The sequence below is a fragment of the Somniosus microcephalus genome, chromosome 8 (genome assembly GCF_052327205.1).
Source record: "Somniosus microcephalus isolate GS21.2 chromosome 8, FLI_Smic_1.0, whole genome shotgun sequence".
In the NCBI taxonomy this organism is placed as follows: Eukaryota; Metazoa; Chordata; class Chondrichthyes; order Squaliformes; family Somniosidae; genus Somniosus; species Somniosus microcephalus.
This window is the reverse complement of record NC_140994.1, coordinates 7,901,926-7,926,562: the sequence shown is the minus strand read 5'-3', so window position 1 is coordinate 7,926,562 and position 24,637 is coordinate 7,901,926. Positions and strand designations below refer to the sequence as shown.

The window sequence follows — 24,637 nt, the reverse complement described above, 5'->3', positions numbered from 1 at the left end:
CTGAGTTTCCCATCTCGATTCACACGATATTATATGGAGACACTCTAACCACAAGATCATAAAATAATTACAGATGAGGGAAGCCATTCGCCCATCTTAGTTCACCCATCCAGCCTTGATTCTGTGACCTTTAATACCCATCATTTATACAATAACACCCAGAAAAGACTAAATTCATATAATAACCCCAGGAATGATTGAAACGTATAAAATTCTAACAGGACTAGACAGACTAAATGCAGGAAGGATGTTCCCGATGGCCGGGGGGTCCAGAACCAGGGGTCACAGTCTAAGGATAAGGGGTAAGCCATTTAGGACTGAGATGAGGAGGAATTTCTTCACCCAGAGAGTGGTGAACCTGTGGAATTCTCTACCACAGAAGGCAGTTGAGGCCAATTCATTAAATATATTCAAGAAGGAGTTAGATATATTTCTTAAGGCTAAAGGGATCAAGGGATATGGGGAGAAAGCAGGGACAGGGTACTGAATTTGGATGATCAGCCATGATCTCATTGAATGGCGGAGCAGGCTCGAGGGGCCGAATGGCCTACTCCTGCTCCTATCTTCTTTGTCTATGGTTCTATCAAGGGATATGGAACTAAGGCAGGTAAAGAGTTGAGGTGCAGAGCAGCCATGAGCCCATTGAATGGCGGAGCAGGCTCGAGGGGCTGAATGGCCTCCTAATGTTCCTATGTTCTGTATCTATCAGTGATTACATCGATGCAACTGGAAAGATAAATTCCCATGGTACAATTTTCCAAAAAAGCCACGTCATTGTGTTCTAGCTTGTCACAGATACTAAGGGTAGGTTATAGCTATTGTGTTGTTCTGGCAAATAGCCTCAGCTTATCCAGGTCGAACTGGCCCCAGTGTGTTTCCTGCTCATCCTTCATTATTTTAACTCGGTGATTTTTTCACACAGGGTTACTCAATGCACAAATAATCCAGAAATATAGTGACCAGGGATAAATGGGGATCCACTGACCAATGAGAACAAAGCTCTGGGATTCAATCAGCTGTTACCAGGGAGATTGTGTGAGTGAGGGTTAGTTATGCTCTGCTGCACTCTGTAGGGAGCTGCAATCACTCGATGATTCAACTGTTTAACAGCAGCGAGCACTGAGATATTCCAGGAGTCTGTTTGTATCAAATCTATAATAAAAATACTGAGTTTCCCATCTCGATTCACACGATATTATATGGAGACACTCTAACCACAAGATCATAAAATAATTACAGATGTGGGAAGCCATTCGCCCATCTTTGTTCACCCATCCAGCCTTGATTCTGTGACCTTTAATACCCATCATTTATACAATAACACCCAGAAAAGACTAAATTCATATAATAACCCCAGGAATGATTGAAACTTATAAAATTCTAACAGGACTAGACAGACTAAATGCAGGAAGGATGTTCCCGATGGCCGGGGAGTCCAGAACCAGGGGTCACAGTCTAAGGATAAGGGGTAAGCCATTTAGGACTGAGATGAGGAGGAATTTCTTCACCCAGAGAGTGGTGAACCTGTGGAATTCTCTACCACAGAAGGCAGTTGAGGCCAATTCATTAAATATATTCAAGAAGGAGTTAGATAGATTTCTTAAGGCTAAAGGGATCAAGGGATATGGGGAGAAAGCAGGGACAGGGTACTGAATTTGGATGATCAGCCATGATCTCATTGAATGGCGGAGCAGGCTCGAGGGGCCGAATGGCCTACTCCTGCTCCTATCTTCTTTGTCTATGGTTCTATCAAGGGATATGGAACTAAGGCAGGTAAAGAGTTGAGGTGCAGAGCAGCCATGAGCCCATTGAATGGCGGAGCAGGCTCGAGGGGCTGAATGGCCTCCTAATGTTCCTATGTTCTGTATCTATCAGTGATTACATCGATGCAACTGGAAAGATAAATTCCCATGGTACAATTTTCCAAAAAAGCCACGTCATTGTGTTCTAGCTTGTCACAGATACTAAGGGTAGGTTATAGCTATTGTGTTGTTCTGGCAAATAGCCTCAGCTTATCCAGGTCGAACTGGCCCCAGTGTGTTTCCTGCTCATCCTTCATTATTTTAACTCGGTGATTTTTTCACACAGGGTTACTCAATGCACAAATAATCCAGAAATATAGTGACCAGGGATAAATGGGGATCCACTGACCAATGAGAACAAAGCTCTGGGATTCAATCAGCTGTTACCAGGGAGATTGTGTGAGTGAGGGTTAGTTATGCTCTGCTGCACTCTGTAGGGAGCTGCAATCACTCGATGATTCAACTGTTTAACAGCAGCGAGCACTGAGATATTCCAGGAGTCTGTTTGTATCAAATCTATAATAAAAATACTGAGTTTCCCATCTCGATTCACACGATATTATATGGAGACACTCTAACCACAAGATCATAAAATAATTACAGATGAGGGAAGCCATTCGCCCATCTTAGTTCACCCATCCAGCCTTGATTCTGTGACCTTTAATACCCATCATTTATACAATAACACCCAGAAAAGACTAAATTCATATAATAACCCCAGGAATGATTGAAACTTATAAAATTCTAACAGGACTAGACAGACTAGATGCAGGAAGGATGTTCCCAATGGCGGGGGAGTCCAGAACCAGGGGTCACAGTCTAAGGATAAGGGGTAAGCCATTTCAGACAGAGATGAGGAGGAATTTCTTCACCCAGAGAGTGGTGAACCTGTGGAATTCTCTACCACAGAAGGCAGTGGAGGCCAATTCATTAAATATATTCAAGAAGGAGTTAGATATATTTCTTAAGGCTAAAGGGATCAAGGGATATGGGGCGAAGGCAGGGACAGGGTACTGAATTTGGATGATCAGCCATGATCTCATTGAATGGCGGAGCAGGCTCGAGGGGCCGAATGGCCTACTCCTGCTCCTATCTTCTATGTCTATGGTTCTATCAAGGGATATGGAACTAAGGCAGGTAAAGAGTTGAGGTGCAGAGCAGCCATGAGCCCATTGAATGGCGGAGCAGGCTCGAGGGGCTGAATGGCCTCCTAATGTTCCTATGTTCTGTATCTATCAGTGATTACATCGATGCAACTGGAAAGATAAATTCCCATGGTACAATTTTCCAAAAAAGCCACGTCATTGTGTTCTAGCTTGTCACAGATACTAAGGGTAGGTTATAGCTATTGTGTTGTTCTGGCAAATAGCCTCAGCTTATCCAGGTCGAACTGGCCCCAGTGTGTTTCCTGCTCATCCTTCATTATTTTAACTCGGTGATTTTTTCACACAGGGTTACTCAATGCACAAATAATCCAGAAATATAGTGACCAGGGATAAATGGGGATCCACTGACCAATGAGAACAAAGCTCTGGGATTCAATCAGCTGTTACCAGGGAGATTGTGTGAGTGAGGGTTAGTTATGCTCTGCTGCACTCTGTAGGGAGCTGCAATCACTCGATGATTCAACTGTTTAACAGCAGCGAGCACTGAGATATTCCAGGAGTCTGTTTGTATCAAATCTATAATAAAAATACTGAGTTTCCCATCTCGATTCACACGATATTATATGGAGACACTCTAACCACAAGATCATAAAATAATTACAGATGAGGGAAGCCATTCGCCCATCTTAGTTCACCGATCCAGCCTTGATTCTGTGACCTTTAATACCCATCATTTATACAATAACACCCAGAAAAGACTAAATTCATATAATAACCCCAGGAATGATTGAAACTTATAAAATTCTAACAGGACTAGACAGACTAAATGCAGGAAGGATGTTCCCGATGGCCGGGGAGTCCAGAACCAGGGGTCACAGTCTAAGGATAAGGGGTAAGCCATTTAGGACTGAGATGAGGAGGAATTTCTTCACCCAGAGAGTGGTGAACCTGTGGAATTCTCTACCACAGAAGGCAGTTGAGGCCAATTCATTAAATATATTCAAGAAGGAGTTGGATATATTTCTTAAGACTAAAGGGATCAAGGGATATGGGGAGAAGGCAGGGACCGGGTACTGAGTTTGGATGATCAGCCATGATCGCATTGAATGGCGGAGCAGGCTCAAGGGGCTGAATGGCCTACTCCTGCTCCTATCTTCTATGTTTCTATGAAATATTGTAGTACCCAATGCACCATTAACCATTAATATCTAATACCAACTACACCAGTTTCACACTGTACAGCAGTAAGAGCTCCAGAATCAGTATATCAGCAGAATACTGCGGGTGCTGGTCAATCAAGGGAAAAATAGCGTGGGTTGGCCACAAGTCGATGGAGGCGGGACTGAAACCCAACAATCCCATTGAATAAAAGCACTCTGTTTATTTCCGGGACAACGCCCTGGCAATCAGTTCTTATAGAAGCTGTTGTGGCGACACGCCACCACTGGACATAATCCGCTCACGGCGGCACGGACAGTTTAAGCAGACGCCCCCAGCCGGGGGCCCTTTCCTCCAGCAACTTGTTTCCCGCAGGGACAGGCTGCCAGGGCACTTCCTGTCTGGGGAATATTTAAGTGGATGCGCGGGCTTTTCCAGTTCCTCTTTGCCATGAGGTAGAATAAAAGCAGTTGTGTTTTACTAGCTCTGGTCTTGACTCCCACGGTTGCCGCGGTATCTCAACACTGGTGACCCCGACGCTCAGGACGAATCCTAAGCTAGCATGGCGGATACAAACGCAGTCACGGTTAAATTACCGGACTTTTGGGAGAACCTAGCCGAAGCCTGGTTTGTTCAAGCTGAGTCCAGATTCCGGCTGAAACACATTACAGTCGACGCCACAAAGTACGACTACCTCGTCTCCTCTCTCACCTATGCCACAGTCCCCAAGGTTTGGGCAGCGCTGCAGGATCCACCACCAGAAGGCAAGTACGAACATCTGAAGGCTGCGCTCCTTAAAAAATTTCAAGCGTCCTCTTACCAGCGCCACTGCCAACTCCTTGACCTCCCCGGCCTTGGTGATGCTTCACCATCAGACCTGCTTTCCCACATGCTGTCCCTCTCGGACGACAAAAACCCTCTTTCACACGCTTTTCATTCGGCAGCTCCCCGCCAGCATCCGCCCGCTCATTGTGGCGTCTGGCTCCACGGACCTGAATGACATAGCCGAAAAGGCCGACCGGCTGCTCTCTGCACAGTCCGCTCGCGACGTCGCGCCTGACCTCACGGCAACGACCACGCGGTCTTCCCGGCCCACTAGGCCCGACCGCCCTACCACTCCGGGTCACTGCTACTACCACACCCGTTTTGGCACTAGGGCCCAACGCTGCACGCCACCGTGTACTTTCAAACCCCCCCCGCACCGGCCCCCGCGATGGCCATGGGGCAAACGGGGCCTCTACTGTACGTCACCGACGACAGAACCAACTGCCGATTTCTGTGCGACACAGGGGCCCAGCACAGCATCACCCCCGCCTCCGCCCTCGAAATCCAACGCGGCACACGGGGTATCACGCTGGCCGCAGCCAATGGCTCTGACATCCGCACATATGGCACCCGCATGGTCACGCTCGACCTCGCGGGCCGCCGCTACCGCTGGGAGTTCCTCACAGCCAAGGTCCTCTGCCCACTCATCGGCGCCGACTTCCTACGCGCCCACGGCCTCCTTGTCGACATTCCGAGGCACCGCCTCGTCGACATCAACACTATGGCCCCCATCCCCGGCGCATTTACCCCGGCCCGTTCGGCCGGCCTGATGACCTACTGCCTCGCCAGAGCCACGGACGACTACTCGGCACTCCTAGCTGAGTTTCCCGCCCTCACTAACCCGACCTTTTTGGCCAAAGCCGACAAACACGGTGTGGAGCACTATATCCCCACCACCGGCCCCCCAGTTTCTGCCCACGCCCGCAGACTCAACCCGGCCAAGCTGGAAATCGCGCGGGCCGAGTTCACCACCATGGAACAACTCGGCATCATCCGCCGCTCCAGCAGCCCTTGGGCCTCACCCCTCCACATCGCCCCCAAGCCCGGCGGAGGCTGGCGCCCTTGCGGGGACTACCGCCGCCTCAATGACGCCACCACCCCCGACCGATACCCGGTGCCACACATCCAGGACTTCTTGGCCCGACTGGCCGGGTGAACCGTCTTTTCCAAAGTCGACCTGGTGCACGGTTACCACCAAGTCCCCGTACACCCCGCAGACATCCCCAAAACGGCCGTCATCACCCCATTCGGCCTGTTCGAGTTCCTGAGGATGCCCTTCGGCCTCAAGAATGCAGCCCAGGCTTTCCAGCGCCTTATGGACTCAGTCCTCCGGGACCTGAACTTCCTATTCGTCTATCTAGACGACATTCTCGTGGCCAGCTCCTCCAAACAGGAACACCTCGAACACCTTCGCATCCTGTTCGGGCGCCTAGCCCAACACGGGCTCATCCTCAGCCCGGCGAAGTGCCAATTCGGCCTAACCGAGATCGATTTTCTCGGTCACCACATCACCCCTGCTGGGGCCGTCCCCCTGCCCAACAAGGTGCAGGCCGTCCAGCAATTCCCCCGCCCCACAACCATCAAGGGCCTTCAGGAGTTCCTCGGGATGGTGAACTTCTACAACAGGTTCATCCCCAGAGCTGCAGCCCTCATGAAGCCCCTATACGACTCCCTCCGAGGTAAATCCGGCAAGATGGACGTAGCCTGGACCACTGACACGTCAGCCGCCTTCGACGCCACCAAAAACGCGCTCGCCGACGCCACCCTGCTCGCACACCTGAGGGCCGATGCCCGGGTCGCGCTCACCACCGACGCCTCCGACCACGCGGTCGGCGCCGTGTTCGAGCAGTGGGTCAATGGCGCGTGGCAGCCACTTGCCTTCTACAGCCGCCAACTGCGCCCCCCGGAGGTCAAATACTCCACTTTCGACCGCGAGCTTCTCGCGCTCCACCTGTCGGTCTGCCATTTCAGGTTCCTCCTGGAAGGCCGCCCCTTCACCGCGTACGTGGACCACAAGCCGCTCACATACGCGATGGCCAAGCACACCGAACCCTGGTCCGCTAGGCAGCAACGCCAGCTCGCGGCCGTGTCCGAGTTTACTACGGACATCCAGCACGTCTCCGGTAGAGACAACGTTGTCGCCGACTGCCTTTCCCGTCCCGCCATCTGTGCGAATCACCTCGCGGTCGACTACGCGCAACTAGCTGCGGCCCAGCTCACGGATCCAGACCTCCTCTCGGCGGCTACCAGCTTGCCAGGGCTACGCCTAGTCGAGGTCGCGCACGGGCCCGAAGCCACGGCAGTCACTTGCGACGTCTCACTCGACCAACCCAGGCCGGTCGTCCCTGCAACCTGGCGCCGCCGCATCTTCGATGCGCTCCACGGGCTCTCCCACCCGGGTTCCCGCGCATCCGTCAAACTCCTCTCCCAGCGCTTCGTCTGGCGCGGCCTCAGCAGAGATGTTTGGACTTGGGCCGCCTCCTGCCTCGCCTGCCAATGGGCTAAGGTACAGCTGCACACAAAAGCACCCCTGGGAGACTTCGAGGTACCCAGCCGCCGCTTCGACCACGTACACGTCGACATCGTCGGTCCTCTGCCGCCATCGCAAGGCCAAACTTATCTCCTCACGATGGTTGACCGCTACACACGCTGGCCTGAGGCAGTGCCGCTGACCTCCACCACCACAGCCGACATCGCCAGGGCGTTCGTTAACACCTGGGTTGCGAGGTTCGGCGTACCGGCCGACATAACCTCCAACAGAGGCGCCCAGTTCACCTCCGAACTCTGGATGGCCACAGCACGCAACCTCGGGGTGACGCTCCACCGAACCACGGCGTACCACCCGCAGGCCAACGGGCTTTGTGAACGCTTCCACAGGTCACTCAAGGCCTCACTCCGCGCCGGCCTGCAGGACAGTACCTGGACTGACCGCCTACCGTGGGTGCTACTAGGCCTACGCACCGCGGTCAAGGAAGACCTCCAGTCCTCGGCAGCGGAGTTAGTCTACGGACAACCGCTGCGCGTCCCAGGCGAATTCCTTCCGGAGGCTACCACGCCTTGGTCGGCCGAACAGCAGCGGCTCAACTCTTTCTCTTCTGCTCAGCAGTTCGCCCCACTTCTGGTCAACCGACACGGCGAACTCGCACCTCACGTCCCGCCAAATTTACAGCAGGCACGCTTCGTCTTCGTGCAACACGACGCGCACCGCGGGCCCCTGCGACCCCCGTACGACGGTCCGTACGAGGTACTACAAACCGGGGACAAGGTCTTCAAGCTGCGACTTGGCAACAGGGTCGAGACAGTCTCCATCGACCGGCTCAAACCAGCACACACAGAACCAGGGGAACAGGTCCCCGTGGGCCGGCCTCCAACTAGAGGCCGTCCCGCCAGCAAGCCAGCACAGCCGGCGGCGAACCGCCCGGCCCCACCAACTAGACCGGCGACCACTCAGAGCCGCTGCGGCAGAACCATCAGACCACCGTCACGACTCGTCCACTCCTCCTAAGCGGATTCTGGGGGGAGCTCTGTGGCAACACGCCACCACTGGACATAATCCGCTCACGGCGGCACGGACAGTTTAAGCAGACGCCCCCAGCCGCGGGCCCTTTCCTCCAGCAACTTGTTTCCCGCAGGGACAGGCTGCCGGGGCACTTCCTGTCTGGGGAATATTTAAGTGACTGCGCGGGCTTTTCCAGTTCCTCTGCCATGAGGTAGAATAAAAGCAGTTGTGTTTCACTGGCTCTGGTCTCGACTCCCACGTTTGCCGCGGTATCTCAACACTGTGAGCCGCACGTAAGGAATTAGAACCATGTTCAACTATGAGGAATGGCACAGAACAGACTCAGGCAAGTTTGGACGTGAAGACTTTTACCCCAACAGGCATGTGCGCTCGGATCAATGGGGCGATGGTCCAAACCCCTCCGTCCGTGACTACAGGACACTTCGAGGCCGGCCAACGGACCGCGCTTCATTCCGGCCCACAAAACTCTTCCATGTCACCAATTCTAATGGAGCCGAAGGCATCGTCACTGACAGAGCTTTCAGGAGTGAGGCTGGAAAGACAATCGGAGAAGAAGTGAAGGAGCATTTCTCCTGGTGGAGCTTTCAAATAGATACAGATGAGAAAGAGAGAGAGGTCAACAGATACCGAGAGATAAATCGGAATCCAGAGATCGAGGATATCCTATTGGTGTTTTTCAACTCTCCCGCTTTCCAGGATCAATCCCGATACGGAAATTTCCAGTTCACCTATGATATTCAGACCCTGATTGAAACATATAAACAGTCGGTCTGCGATGGAGAGGAACCCGAGTTCCGGGTGTTGGGCACTTTCCGATACAGAAAGGAGATCATACACGCAGTGGTTGTCCTTCCTCCAGGTGTCCCTTTATTCCAGGATTGTCCTCCAGTTCCGAATGATCCCAATGCGGTTGTTTCTGTTTCAGACCAGGGGTGGAGGTGGAGACCCGATTCAACCGGTGACAGAAAGCCGAAATATCCTTTATACCGCCGGTGGGACCATGTGGGCTTTGCTTTCTACCTCCCATCGGAGGACCAGCAATTCACACTGCCTGATGGCGAGCTACCCCTTACTCACTGTGAGATAGGGGAAAGAAATCTCTCTGGTTCCGACCCTCTGACTGAGGAGGAATTCAACCGGCGCTTCGAGGAATTGACTGAGATCTACAACAACCCGTGGATGGCAGCAAATAATTGACACAGAAGAGGCAAAGCCAACCTCTGGAGAGAGAGAGAGAGAGAAGCCAAGTTATCGCCAGATCAGGACTGAGACACGAGACACGACACTCCAGTCACTGATCATCTCGGCACCAATCCCCAGAGCTTCTTCCAAAGGTTTGCTCCAAATTCCAATCCTCTTTATCCTGCTCTTCATACACTTTCTGTTGTGATATTTTGACTGTAACCAATAAAGGGGGAAGAACTGTTCTAGTCCCGCTGTGGACTCCATATTGTGTCTGTGAATATTTACAACATGCTACAGACACCAGAGCAATTCCTCCCCAAATATATTTTAACATCAAGAGACTATGTTACGAAGGAAAAAAGAATACTTCTCTCTTATCGCAATATTCTATCCTGAAATTTTAACAAGCTTTGTAACCAGTGCTCAGGGCACTGATATGAACTTTTACTGATTCTGGAGCTCTTGCTGCTGTACAGTGTGAAACTGGTGTAGTTGCTATTAGATATTAATGGCTAATGGTGCATTGGGTAATACAATATCTCCTGGGTTATTATATGAATTTAGTCTATTCTGGGTATTAATGTATAAATTAAGGGTATTAAGGGATATGGAACCAAGGCGGGTAGATGGAGTTAAGATACAGAATAGCCATGATCTAATTGAATGGTGGAACTAGGCCTACTCTTGTGTGTTAAATTTTAGTTCCCATTGAGAGGCGTGTTCATGATTTTTGTCTGCATTGTTTCTTCATTCTCTATGTTTTATTCTCCTTAAAAATAAAGATACCTTTGATTTAAAACTTACCTTGTCTCACCTGATCCATTTGTCTTCCGAGTCACAAGTTGGGCCAACACATCAAGGTGGTCTGGCAATAAGCTCAGTGTCTAGAACCGGTGAGGGGGGAGCGCTTCGGAACCGCTCACAAGCAGTGTGAAATCAAAAACCGATCTCGCACACCACAGTTTATAATTAAAAGAAAATTTCAACTTCCAGCTGAATATATTTAATCTTTCTGGTTCATCATTTAACAATAAGATTATTTGCCACTCCCAATTTTGCCATGTTTCATAGAATCATAGAAATTTACGGCACAGAAGGAGGCCATTCGGCCCATCTTGTCCGTGCCGGCCGACAAAGAGCGATCCAGCCTAATCCCACTTTCCAGCTCTTGGTCCGTAGCCCTGTAGGTTACGGCACTTCAAGTGCATATCCAAGTACTTTTTAAATGTGATGAGGGTTTCTGCCTCTACCACCCTTTCAGGCAGTGAGTTCCAGACCCCCACCACCCTCTGGGTGAAGAAAGTTCTCCTCAACTCCCCTCTAATCCTTCTGACCAATGACTTTAAATCTCTGCCCCCTGGTTATTGACCTTTCTGCTAAGGGAAATAAATCCTTCCTATCTTCCTTCAGGGGTGCCAGCAGCACTCTGTTCTTCATCCAAACGGCTACACTTCAAGCTTGAGCCACACAGTGTGGAGCCAGCACGCTATTTGACCACGGAAGGCTTCATAGTTGGATGCAGCTACAGAAAAACATTTCCTCAACGTGACAAGTTCTTTCGGTCTCCTCCTATGCCACTGCTCGAATCCAGCGCGGTTCTCCCACTAGTGCGGAGAACAGTGCTGGATGCAGAGAAACTCCAGGATGATTTGGACAGGTTGGGTGATTGGGCAGATGCATGGCAAATGCAGTATAATGTGGATAAATTGAGGTTATCCACTTCGGTGGCAAAAACAGGAAGACAGATTATTATCTGAACAGCAATAGATTGGGAAAAGGGGAAGTGCAACAAGACCTGGGTGTCCTTGTGCACCAGTCGCTGAAGGTAAGCATGCAGGTGCAGCAGGCGGTTAAGAAGGCAAATGGCATGTTGGCCTTCGTAGCGAGACGATTTGAGTACAAATGTCTTGCTGCAGTTGTACAGGGCCTTGGTGAGACCACACCTTGAGTATTGTGTGCAGTTTTGGTCGCCTTATCTGAGGAAGGATGTTCTTGCCATGGAGGGAGTGCAGTGAAGATTCCCCAGACTGATACCTGGGATGGCAGGAATGACGTATGAGGAGAGATTGGGGCGATTAGGCTTATATTCGCTAGAGTTTAGAAGAATGAGAGGGGATCTCATTGAAACTTTTAAAATTCTAACAGGACTAGACAGACTAGATGCAGGAAGGATGTTCCCGATGGCGGGGGAGTCCAGAACCAGGGGTCACAGTCTAAGGATAAGGGGTAAGCCATTTAGGACTGAGATGAGGAGGAATTTCTTCACCCAGAGAGTGGTGAACCTGTGGAATTCTCTGCCACAAGGCAGTGGAGGCCAATTCATTAAATATATTCAAGAAGGAGTTAGATATATTTCTTGAGGCTAAAGGGATATGGGGAGAAGGCAGGGACAGGGTACTGAGTTTGGATGATCAGCCATGATCTCATTAAGTGGCGGAGCAGGCTCGAGGGGCCGAATGGCCTACTCCTGCTCCTATCTTCGATGTTTCGATGAGAGAATGCCAGGGAATGCTGTTACAAGACTGCCCAGTCCCAACCTTAGCGTGCTGTCTTTTTATCAGAGAGTGGCAGACTTTAGTTACACAGCAGACAATTCGTTGAGCACTGTGCTAACTACAATATCCTACAGCAAGGGTTCCCAAACTGTGGCCCCCGAGCTCTAGCCCTCAAAGCCCAGGAAGCTCAGTCCCATATTCACTTAATCTTCTTGTTTGAATGTGGGGACCTGGAAGATTGGAGTGGGCTGCCTTGGTGCAGGTATCTCATTGTTGGGTACAGCAGTGTAGTGGTTGTGGTACTGGACTTGCAACCTAGAGGTCATGAATTCAGATCCCACTTTTGGCAAATTATGAAATTGAATTTAATAAATCTGGTCATTTGTGGTTTGGCACCAGGAAGAAATTAGCATAAAACTGTTGGATTATCATTTATAAAAAACCTGAAATAAAATGTCCTGCTGGGAAAGGGACTTACCTGATCTACAGGTGACTCTGGTCCCACAAAACTACTTAAAAAAAAAAAAAAAATTAATTTATGGGATGTCTGTGACACTGGCGAGGCCAGCATTTATTGCCCATCCCTAGTTGCCCTTGAGAAGGTGCTGGTGAGGCGCCGCCTTGAACCGCTGCAGTCCGTGTGGTGAAGGTGCTCCCACAGTGCCGTTAGGGAGGGAGTTCCAGGATTTTGACCCAGCGACGATGAAGGAACGGCCGATATATGTCCAACTGCGCTCTGAGGTAGCTGAGCCAGCCGCTCACTTGTGATGGCATTACAAAATTCAGAATACGAGAATCTGTTCGTATCAGCAATTTGAAATATGTGCAATTAGGGAGAATGTTTATTTAGATTCTATATGTAACCTCAAGGTATAAAGTTTTTAAAAAATGGACTCCCTTGCTCCGAGACTCAATAACAATTTACTTATAATTTGTTCTCGGCATGTGGCCACATGTATTGCCCATCCCTGGATTGCTGCAGCCCTATAGTGTTTTAAAGAAAATCATTTTTCGGGAATGTGGGAGTCACTGCCATGGCAGGCATTTATTGCCCATCCTTTGAGGATTCTGGAGCAGATGATGGGTGTTTGGACTCTGTGCAGTGAGCTAATTCCTTTATCTGTTCGTAATGTAGTAATCAGCCGTAACCTTTTTTTCCACATTTAGTGGGGAGGATCCTGGATGATTTGCGCTGGCTTCTAGTGTTGCAGGAAAACTTCCCTGTGTTACTCGGGCAATGGAGCAATAGATTTGGGAGAGTTTCCTGCAACATTGGAGTTTGATTGCCAGGATGGATGGGAAACTTGTAAGGTATTATGTTCACATGAATAAGATGTTTTAGAATGGACTTCATACACTCTTTAAACTGCTAGAATCTGAGGTTGGGTTTCTGCCATATTCCTACTGCATTGAAATTCTTCTCTATTAGTCTTTAGGGTAGAAATTGGTCCTTCTTGGACCTGTTTTCCAGGCGTAAAATGGGGGCTACACTGACCAATTTCGCAGGGCAATGCCCTGGGCCCATGGGCGCCTGAAATATGTCTGTCATATCGGCCTCGGACGATTTTCAGGCATCTTAACGAGGTATTCGGCCCCTTGCATATGCCAATGAGGGGCCTAAAGCTTCTTTAAGGATCCACCAGCAGCATTTGCCGGTGCTGAGAGGAGCAGGACCCGGGTCTGGTCCTCAGGTTTCGGTGGGATTGCTGCAGCCTTCTCCAAAATGCAAGTATTTCTTTCCCCACTTACCTTCCTGTGGATCCAGGGGGAGGGGAGGCTCTGATCCGGGGGGGAGGGGAAGCTCTGATCCGGGGGGGAGGGGAAGCTCTGATCCGGGGGGGAGGGGAAGCGCTGATCCAGGGGGAGGGGAAGCTCTGATCCGGGGGGGGGCGGAAGCGCTGATCCAGGCTCCACGGCGCTCCAGTGGGCTGCTGCCGGCCCGCGATCGTCCCTCCTCATCTTCTTCTTCTCCCACTTTCCAGGACTAACGTGAGGGCCACTGCTGGCGAGGCAAGTGCCCCCAATTGTATTGGACCGCGAGCGTCAGCTGCCTTTGGAGGCACAACATTCATCGGCAGCTCACCCCATGATTAAAATGAGGCCCGAGGCCCAATTTGGGGTGCGCCTTGTTTAGACCCAGTTTACACGCAGGCTCAGTTATGCTACCAGCTGAGGAAGACCTGAGATGACAAGTTACAATGTCCCGAACGAGTCCACACACCTTCGTGGAGAATAAGGTGGAAACCCAATGTCATGTACAATCTTGTGTGCACCAAGATGTGTAACTAGTTCTCTTCTTTGTCTCTTTATGTCTCCCCTTTATCCAATTCTGCTTCTTCCTCCTCCTGCAAATTCCTTTTTTCCCCTTCTCCGTCACGCTCTCCCCTTCTCCGTCACGCTCTCCCCTTCTCCGTCACGCTCTCCCCTTCTCCGTCACGCTCTCCCCTTCTCCGTCACGCTCTCCCCTTCTCCGTCACGCTCTCCCCTTCTCCGTCACGCTCTCCCCTTCTCCGTCACGCTCTCCCCTTCTCCGTCACGCTCTCCCCTTCTCCGTCACGCTCTCCCCTTCTCCGTCACGCTCTCCCCTTCTCCGTCACGCTCTCCCTTGCTCCCTCCTTCTCCTCACCCTCTGGTAGCTCTGTGTTATTTTAGAGCCAATGCAGGAGCTGATGTCCAGGCATAAAACCTACAGCTTAAGCCCCAGGGACTGCCTCAAGACATGCCTGTTCCAGAAGTGGCAGCGGATGGTTGCGCCCCCTGGTAAGTGCATGACGGGCTCTGCCACTCTTTAGTTTGTGCGTGTCTGTGACAGCAAATGAAAAGAATAATGTTTATACATAAAAAAAACTCCCAAGTGGGATAGAAATTGGACCTTGCACTAATTTTACGGGCGTATCAACATAACAAAAACAGATTATCTGATCATTATCACATTGCTGTTTGTGGGAGCTTGCTGTGCGCAAATTGGCTGCCGTGTTTCCTACATTACAACAGGGTGCAGAGGAGATTTACCAGAATGGTTCCGGGGATGGGGGATCTTAGCTACAAGGACAGGTTGGAGAAGCTGGATTTGTTTTCATTAGAGCAAAGGAGGTTGAGAGGTGATTTGATCGAGGTGTACAAGATTATGACTGGTTTGGATAGGCTAGACGGGGAAAGGCTGTTCCCACTAGTTGATGGTACAAGGACTAGGGGACACAGATTTAAGGTTTTGGGCAAGAGATACAGGGCGATGTGAGGAAAAACTTTTTTATGCAGCGAGTGGTGAGGACCTGGAACTCACTGCCGACGGAAGTGGTGCAAGCGGAGACACTCGGTGTTTTCAAGGGGAGACTTGAGGATAGACACTTGAGGGAAATAAACTTGCAGGGCTACGGGGATAGAGCGGGGGAATGGGACTGACTGGATTGCTCTACAGAGAGCCGGCACGGACTCGATGGGCCGAATGGCCCCCTTCTGTGCCGTTTTGACTCTATGACTTCAAAAAGGTACTTCATTGGCTGTAAAGTGCTTTGAGACATCCGGCGGTCGTGAAAGGCGCTATAGAAATGCAAGTCTTTTCTTTCAATTTCAGAGACCAATGTCGCGCACCCAAAGGGCCGCTGAAAGATATTGGGTCGGGCCATTTTTCAGGCATCCCTGGCGGCCCCCTTACATATGTAAATGAGGTGCCCCATGCCTGTTTTAGGCCCCCTTGCTGAAATTGGCGTGCAGCAGTGGCCGCCTACAAAAAGTAAAACGTGTCAAAACTCGTTCCTGTGGAGCCAGAAGGAGCAGGAGTGCCCCCCCCGGCCGCACCCCCTCCCCGACTCCACAACGCTCGCGCTCAGCATCGACGGCCCCCCCACCGTTCCAGCCTCCGTCCCGCCGGCGAGGCAAGGGGCCCGACATTCACCTTTTCAAAGTGGACAAGCTGCGTGCGGAGGTGGGACAGGCACCAGCAGCTCGCCCGAATAATGATAACGAGGCTCGAAGCCCAGCTTTGGGCCGGCCTCAGGCCTTCCCATTTCAGGCCCAGAAACGGGAATTTCCATGCCATGGTATGAAGAATCGTGCTCGGGATCCCCTGATACCTCAGCGAGCAGCTGAGTCATAGACCAGGAATATCTTCGGTTCAATTTTTGAATTAGTATTGTAGTAAGGGGAACAGATAAGGAAGATAGAAAGAAACTATTTCCGCTGGTTGGGGAGTCTAGGACTAGGGGGCATAGTCTCAAATTTAGAGCCAGACCTTTCAGGAGTGAAATTAGGAAACACTTCTACACACAAAGGGTGGTAGAAGTTTGGAACTCTCTTCCGCAAACGGCAATTGATGCGAGATCAATTGTTAATTTTAAATCTGAGATTGATAGATTTTTGTTAACCAAAGGTATTAGGGGATATGGGCCAAAGGCGGGTAAATGGAGTTAGGTCGCAGATCAGCCAGGATCTCATTGAATGGTGGAACAGGCTCGAGGGGCTGAATGGCCTCCTCCCGTTCCTGATGTCTTTATCCTTCAAGGAGGGGGTGGTGGGGAAAGCACAGGTTTCCTGCTCCCCTCACCCCTGCTCGACATGTGTATCTGTCAATATCGGGTGCAATATCCACGCAGCCTGGTGACATTAACCATCGACACTCACATGATTAATGGCACTAAGACACACTGCTACGGGGTGACTTACACCAGTGCAACAGTGCACCAGAAATTAGTCAGTGCCTTCTGGAACTGAGTATCGGAGAAAACCAGAGAGGAATAAAACACTTACTTCCATTAGCCTCAGTGGATGCACGCACCACTCAGTACAATTTCTAAGCCAGACAGGCCAGAGGTTCCTGGGTTCTCAAAGAGGCACCAGGATGGTTGACTTGGAAGTAGAAAACGATCAGTGGTGCGGGGACACTCCACTGCGGTGAGATGGTGGAGTTCTGCATCTGACAGGTGTTGGTGCTGTTTGTGGACTGCGTTCCCCAACACAAGCATCTCGCACCATGACAAATGAAAACTGACTCGCGGGGGGCGGGGGAGAAGGTTTAAGGAGTTTTGATCAGATTACTCGTTGCCAGTTGATATCGATTGCTTGTTTCACCAGCTGAACCAGCCAGACAGGCACCGAGCAAGCGCAGGAAAAGGAAAATGTCTGGGGGCAGCACCATCAGCAGCGGCACCAACTCCAACACCAACAGCAACAGCAAAAAGAAGAGTCCGGCCAGTAGTTTTGCGCTGTCCAGTCAGGTACCTGTAAGCATCCACGTTTCTTTGCCCTTCACTCACTGAACCGTACGAGGCCAGGAAATCAACAGATTTTCCTCTTTTTTTTCCCGGGAAATTTTCTTTTTACAAGAGTTCGGATTTGATGTCATCGTTGTCACTTCGCTTCGCTCTTTCTGCCCAGTGTCAGCTTTGAACACTGAGCTGTGGATCCCCCTGGTCTGGACTGACCACTCGGCCACCTCGCCCAAGGGGGCGTGAGGGTGCGCCCACAGAACCACATCCCAGCAAGAGTCAATGCCTTCAGGAGAAGGAGGGAGGAGTTTAAGGGGGGGGGCGTGGAAATAATAAATAGCAAAGAGTTGGCATACCAGATGCACAGGTGATTGACTTCAGATCCACAGGTCATCCAATGGGATGAGTGTCTGACCATCTGGGTTTGTTGGAGTGAGTTGGAAAGTCTACCTATGGACAGGGAGAATGTCCAGCCGGCCTGGTCACATCTCAAGCTCATTACAGTGTGGCACTTGCTGCGACTTGGAAATAGCTTGTCCACTTTCCTTCTTGACAATGTGATGTGTGTATGGGGGGTGGGGTCATGAGTGGTTGAGGGGGAATGGATCTTAATAGCGGGGAGAAAATGTTAACAAATTGGTACATGGATTCCAACGCTATGGTCATTGTATAGACTCATAGAGAAACATCTTGCCTATGGTTTTTACGTCAGTGTATCTATCTGTGTGTCAGGGGTTATGCGTGTGTCTGTGTTTTGAATGTTTACACCCATATGTCTGTACCCCTAGAATTTAAAATTCTCATCCTTGTGTTCAAATCCCTCCATGGCCTCACCTCTCCCTATCTCTGTAATCTCCTCCAGCCCCACAACCCTCCGAGATCTCCGCGCTCCTCCAACTCTGCCTCTGGCGCATCCCCGATTTTAATCGCTCCACCATTGGTGGCTGCCTGGGCCGTAAGCTCTGGAATTCCCTCCCTAAATCTCGCCACTTCTCCACGTCCCAAGGCGCTTCACAAGAGAATAATCAGACAAAAATTTGACAGCGAGCCACGTAAGTAGATAGTAGGCCAGGTGACCAAAAGCTTGTTCAAAGAGGTAGGTTTTAAGGAGCGTCTGGAATTCCCTCCGTAAACCTCTCCGCCTCTCCACCTCTCTCTCCTTTAAGACGCTCCTTAAAACCTGCCTCTTTGACCAAGCTTTTGGTCACCTGTCCTAATATCTCCTTATGTGGCTCGGTGTCAGATTTTTGTCTGATTTATGCTCCGGTGAAGCGCCTTGAGATGTTTTTACTGCGCTAAAGGTGCTGTGTAAATGCAGGTTGTTGTTGTTGTTGTGTTCAGGTGTTTCTGTGCATTGTGTGTGTTTGTCGGGGTCGGTCTGTCTGTCTATCCCGCCGCGAGTTGTTCCTTAAATGAGCTGAGGTCACCTCCCTGTTACAGGACGTGATGGTGGTGGGTGAGCCCACCCTGATGGGGGGGGAGTTTGGCGATGAGGACGAGCGGCTCATCACGCGGTTGGAGAACACCCAGTACGACGCGACCAACGGCATCGACGACGAGGACAGCTTCAACAACTCGCCCGCGCTGGGGGCCAACAGCCCCTGGAACAGCAAGCCCCCATCGAGCCAAGAGAGCAAGTCGGAGAACCCAACATCGCAGGCCTCCCAGTAAAGATGTACAGAACGGCCAGCGCACGTTCCCAAACCTAAAATAAATCTACCTGTCAAAGTAACCACAAGTGGAGGTACCAGGGGGGGTGGTTTGTCACTGTGCTCCCAACTTGTGCAGCCAATAACGAAAGCATCAGTCATTGCTCTCTCCCTCTTCCCAATCTATCACTTCTTTAACTATTGGATATAATACCCGCTTCTATTTTTTTTTTAGCTACTACAAAGTATTTTCCTCTAACTCTGTTAAATACTGAAGTGTTAACAGATAAGTTGCTGCAGAGAGGATTCGAAGCCCGCCCCGATTCGAGCTCCTCTCCACTCCTGACGACCATTCTCTCGCTTTGGCCCTGGGCGGGCGGGCGAGGGAAAAAGAAAATTGCTGTTCTCGAAGGTTCCACGGCTGGCACGGTGGGCAGATGCGCCACCTGTGTGGTAATGAGCCGCACGGACCAGGATGTTCCAGAGTTCGATCTCCTGAGCTGTGCTAAATCAGCTGATTTCAGCAGGGGTGAGAATATGGGGGGTTGGGCGGGGGATGGGGGGTTAGTGTACTACCGCTGGGTCTCAGCCAGGAGTCTCGCTCCCGATCATTATCTGGTGACGCATTACAGGAAAAATACCCGTGCACGGACACTGGGTGAGGATGGGACTGTGATGCCCCTTGTGGTCAAATAGCACACAGACGCTCACTGTCTCAGTTCGCATGAAGATTGGAACACATGGACGGAATTTGGTGCCTATGGAACCATGAGAGAGAAGTGAGGAGGGGGACAAACCCTGGGAATGGGGGCGGGGCGGTGCGATTATTGGTATCCAGATTTCTTCCCCACCCAAAAGACTACTGCAGACTGCACCCCCCACAGAACCTGCTTAGAGGGAGATATCAACGCAGTGGTCTACAGTAACATGCATCCGAATCCTCAAAACCCCAATGTTTTTGCAGCACCACAGGACTCCGCAGTACAAGGGCCTGCTTATTCTTTCAAGGGATATTAGTGATCTTATTGCATGGTATTAAAATAAAAACATTTTAAGCTTTTTGTTTGCTAGAAAAGTATTAATAGAAATTGTGACGACACTCTCCAGAGCTTCAGAAAGTTTCTCCAGTGAGTAGCTGGGTGCTACAGATCGAGCAGGTCCCAGGTGGCACTCCCGGGCTGCACTGAGTTTTGTACCTTGCCCAGGGAGATGCTAGGGGTGCCGCACCTGGCCTCAGTACCCCTGGGTTGGAGAGGAAAAAGTCCTGGTGAGGATGGGATCAGCCTTGGCTGTGATAATCCCCTTGGTTAAATAGCCTGCTACCACTCACACTGTCTTGGCACATATATGAAGTCTGGCCACCTGGGTGAGGTATCGGAGATGCCGCCAAGTTCTGACTGATGGGTCTACGCGCAGCGTTAAGCTGCCTTTTGCTCCTTTCAGATGCTGACCAGTCTTCTGCTTTCTGTTGATATTTCAGATTTCAACACGTGCAGATTTTTCCTTTTCAATTGTCGGTCTTTGGCAGTACTTGAAAATTATACTGTGTGAGGTAGGTATCTTGCCAAGCTTCGATTTAATCCAAGATGCCTCTCGCGGTTCGGAGCGCAAATATTTCCAAATCTGCTCTTTAACGTAACAAACGAAATCTCCTCTTAAGATGCACTGTGAAACTGTTCAAGGAACACACAAGCTCCTGACCTGACCCGACCCGACTGGGATCCCACAGAGATCCAGTGTTACGGATCCTGTGAACCCACAGTGATCCAGTGTTGTGGATCCTGGGATCTGGGACCCGACGGTGATCCGGTGTTGTCGATCCTGTGACCCGACTGGGACCTCGCAGAGATCCGGTGTTGTGGATCCTGGGATCTGGGAACCCCACAGAGCTCCTCTGTACAGTGCAGTTTTATCTGGTTAAACCTCAGCGGTACTTCTACACACACTTGGGGAGATCCCTCAGCCTTGACTTCAGCCTGCACTTGAATACACTGGGCTTAAAGAAAGAAAGAACTTGCATTTCTGCAGCGCCTGTCACGACCTCGGGACGTCCTAAAGAGCTTCACAGCCAATGAAGTACTTTTGAAGTGTAGTCACTGTTGTAATGTAGGAAAGTAAGTCCCAATGGCTGTAGAATATGCAGGTCCATATTGGACAAACCAGAATCTTTACCTATGTGGATTCTGAGTATAAATACAAAAGAAAGAAACAGGAAACACTGAAGATCTGAAATAAAAACAGGAAATGCAGGAAAGATTCAGCAGAAAGTACAAGTTAAGATTTTGGACACGGGCTCTTCAGAATCCAGTTTCTAGCGCGGAGCTTTATTAGATTCTGAGGAAGGGTCCACACCCGAAACATTAACGTGCCTTTCCCCTTTACAGTCGCTGACGGACCTGCAGTGTGTTCCTCCAGTGTCTTTTATTTCTGGGTCGTGAACGGTTCGAATCTGCCCCCCCCTCCCACCCCAAACCTCCCGGTCAAAATACATTCCGAGTGGGACAGTTTCGAACCAGTCCTGAACCCTTGCACTGTGGATCCAGCTGAGTTATGTCAGTGCTGTAATCTTGCTAGGTTCAGTAGGCGGCGCCGGGGGGATGAAACTCGTTGCAGAGTCTGCAAGCACACACACTGGGGCTGATTTTATGAATGGGTTCCGGGGGGGGTGGTGGAATCATCATTTCCCAACTGCGGGTTAAGTGCCTCCAGCAGGTGAGGCCTCATGCCAGAGGACGCAGTCAGAAATCCGGCATTATCCTGCCCACCCGTAAAATGTTGGGTGTAGGAATGACTCGAGTTCAGTGATTGTGTCTCAAGGTACAAGGATTCTGAACCTGCTGTGCCCGCTCTGTGCTGAGTTGCTGATCTCAGCCTGGGCACTGATTACATTGGGAGCCCAGCGTCCCTGGGTTTGAAAGGGGGCATCAGCTAGGGTCGCATTTCGGACAACAACCCCCCCCCCCCCCCCCCCCCCCGCAACCATCTGCTGCGCTGGAAGGTTTGTGCACATTGCGCATGAGCAGAATCAGACTCAGTTAGTGCTGCCTCCTGTGGTCGAATAGCTTGCTGGCACACATGAAGGAACTGAAGGGGCTGCCGGTGCCCGTAGCCCTGCAGCAGAGCATGAATCGGGGTCAAAACTGAAAATAGAAGCGGGGTTGGTGTGGCAGCACCTTCTGTGAGTAACTCTGGGCAAGGGTTGAATTGCAGGCGCGTCGATGGGACTGGTGGATCGGAGTTGAGTCCAGCTTTTTGCACCGTCCCTGTAGATCTGTAAATGACCCAGTGCCACCTGTTCACTTGACCTGTGGCCTATCAATTTGCCCCCTATCTGTCTCTGGTCGGTGTGTATCAGAGTTTACAATGGACATCGAGCAAAATAACCGGCACACATATTCCAAACTTAGTGATCACTGCAAAAACTTTTAAAAAATCCATACTGAACTACTGGCTGCACCTGACGCGTTCAAAATCAGCAAATATGTCGATCCTGTGCCCTTGGATTGTGTTAGTGACCTGGGGAGGGGCTTAACTGCACCAGCTATTGATGTAGACAGTCACCAAGCACAGTATGCATGCGCAAACTCTGACCACACCACTGTCAGTCGGGCTTGCCCCCACCCCTGCCAAGGGGATCCAGCTTCTGAAATATGTATATCTTTAACAGTACCTTTTTTAAAAGGTTTTTTTTTTTACGTTGAAATTTTGCCTGAGTGAAGTTTACCTGCCACATCTAACCCCTGGTACCTCTTTGAACAGAGAGAGTGAGATGGAGACAGAGAATTCTTGGCTGCTTGACATGATTTTCTACTTGGCTGTAAATCTGTAGAGAGACAGTAAGAATATAAGATGCACATTGTCTTGTTTTATACAGCAAAAGGAATCCGGGGGAAAAAAACTTAAAAAAAATTAATTAAAAAGGCGGAATGCTGAACAATTTCCCCTCAGAATTGTTTGTAATGTTTTTTAATGTTAACTCGTGCAGGGGAAATGTGTTTTATTTTCATTGTTTTGAAGCCTTTCCTTGTTCCGTGTATCTCTGCTTGTATATTAAACGCTAGTACTTAACAATCTGTATTGCTGTCATTAAACGTATTGTAAAACTTACAACAAATGCCTCTGAAATTTTCTGTTCCTCATTAAAGAGATTAGAAAAAATGAGAGTGCACCGAGTTGGAGGGAGCCCTTTAACTTGAGATGGAAATTGGTTGCGAGGTAGGAGACAGTGAGTAGGGATAAAGGGAATGTTATCTGATTGATGGGATGTGACAACTGGTGTTCCCAAGGGATCTGTTCTGGGGCCTCAACTTCTCATATTTATGAATGACTTGGATGAAGGAATAGAGAGTTGTATATCCAAGTTTGCAGATGACAGTAGGTTTGGAGGGACAACAACAACATGCATTTAAAGCAAGTAGACAGGTAAAAAAACAATCAAAAGGACTAATTGAATATTGGCATTTATCTCAAGCAGGCTAGATTAAAAAGCGGAGAAAGTTATACTTCAGGTTGTTAAAATAAATACAATATCCTTGGCTTTATTGATAGAAGAAGTCACACAACACCAGGTTATAGTCCAACAGTTTTATTTGAAATCACAAGCTTTTGGAGCGCTGCTCCTTCATCAGGTGAAGTGGAGAGATGCATAAAGACACAGCTTATATAGTCAGAGAATAATGCCAGATGTTTACAGGTAATCTTTCTAACTGCCATTTATCACACCTCGGCAGAGAGATAATCACAGGAATCAAAGGTGTGAATGGTGTCCAAACAGGTCAGTCAGGAAAACATTACATCAAAGAACAATGAGGTGGGGTCACAAGGGGTCAAATGTTGCAGATGCTGGGGTCTGTATGAAAAACAAAAAACAGACAAAAAAACTTTTTTTTGCTGGAAATCACAGCAGGTCTGGCCGCATCTGTGTAGAGAGAACAAGCCAACGACGACTCGAGTATGGATGACCCTATGTCAGGTGGGGTTACATGTAGCGTGACATGAACCCAAGATCCCGGTTGTCACGCTACATGTAACCCCACCTGACGTAGGGTCATCCAGACACGAGTCGTCGTTGGCTCTCTCTCTCCCCCCTCAGTCTCTCTATCTCCCCAGTCTCTATCTATCTCCCCCTCTCTCTCTCCCTCTCTCCCCCAGTCTCTCGACTCTTTCTCTCTCCCCGTCTCTCTCTCCCCCCCCAGTCGCTCTCTCTCCTTCCCTCACTGTCTGTCTGTCTCTCTCTCTCCTTCCCTCCCTCTCTCTCTCCTTCCCTCTCTCTGTCGTTCACTCACTCGTCTCCACACCTGCTGCCTCTCACTTATTCAGATATACACCACTTACAATCTTGTTTCTTGTAATCTGTTGACTGCGCCCCCCCATTGCTGTCAATCTCGCACCCACCATCTCTCCGTCGTTTCCCCGTTCGCCCTTCCAAACTTGCCCGTTCAACAGCCCCTCCCATTTGCTCCTGTGCTCCAATCCGATTAATGTAACATGAGTATCTTTTGTTCAATCTAACCTATCCAGACAGCGAAAGTTACATTAAGACATGGTTAAGAGAAGATGCATTCTGTAAAAAAAAAGGGTGGGTGGGACCTGGACTCTGACTTCAGGATGTGAGTCAGATGTGTTTTTCATACCATGAGTCTGAGGAAGCTTGTTCTCTCTACACAGATTAAAAAGCGGAGAAAGTTATACTT

General features: G+C 50.0%; 2 protein-coding genes across 3 annotated transcripts; both read left to right on the top strand.

Annotated features, from left to right (window-relative positions):
- Window positions 1-8,589: 8,589 nt before the first annotated feature.
- Window positions 8,590-10,399, top strand: LOC147113280 (uncharacterized). The gene has a single exon (XM_085994169.1). It carries the CDS (start codon window positions 8,700-8,702, stop codon window positions 9,606-9,608), a length of 909 nt encoding a protein of 302 aa, XP_085850295.1. The 5' UTR covers window positions 8,590-8,699; the 3' UTR covers window positions 9,609-10,399.
- A 4,290-nt stretch (window positions 10,400-14,689) lies between these two features.
- On the top strand, window positions 14,690-23,058 carry LOC147113279 (LIM domain-binding protein 1-like). Of its 2 annotated transcripts, none has more exons than XM_085994168.1 (3): window positions 14,690-14,851; window positions 17,162-17,304; window positions 18,736-23,058. In XM_085994168.1, exons 1-3 carry the CDS (start codon window positions 14,749-14,751, stop codon window positions 18,964-18,966), a joined length of 477 nt encoding a protein of 158 aa, XP_085850294.1. In that variant the 5' UTR covers window positions 14,690-14,748; the 3' UTR covers window positions 18,967-23,058. The 2 variants fall into 2 exon arrangements, with proteins under 2 accessions (XP_085850294.1, XP_085850292.1); XM_085994166.1 differs by having other exon boundaries at window positions 14,691-14,851; window positions 17,162-17,310.
- The last annotated feature ends 1,579 nt before the right edge of the window (window positions 23,059-24,637 follow it).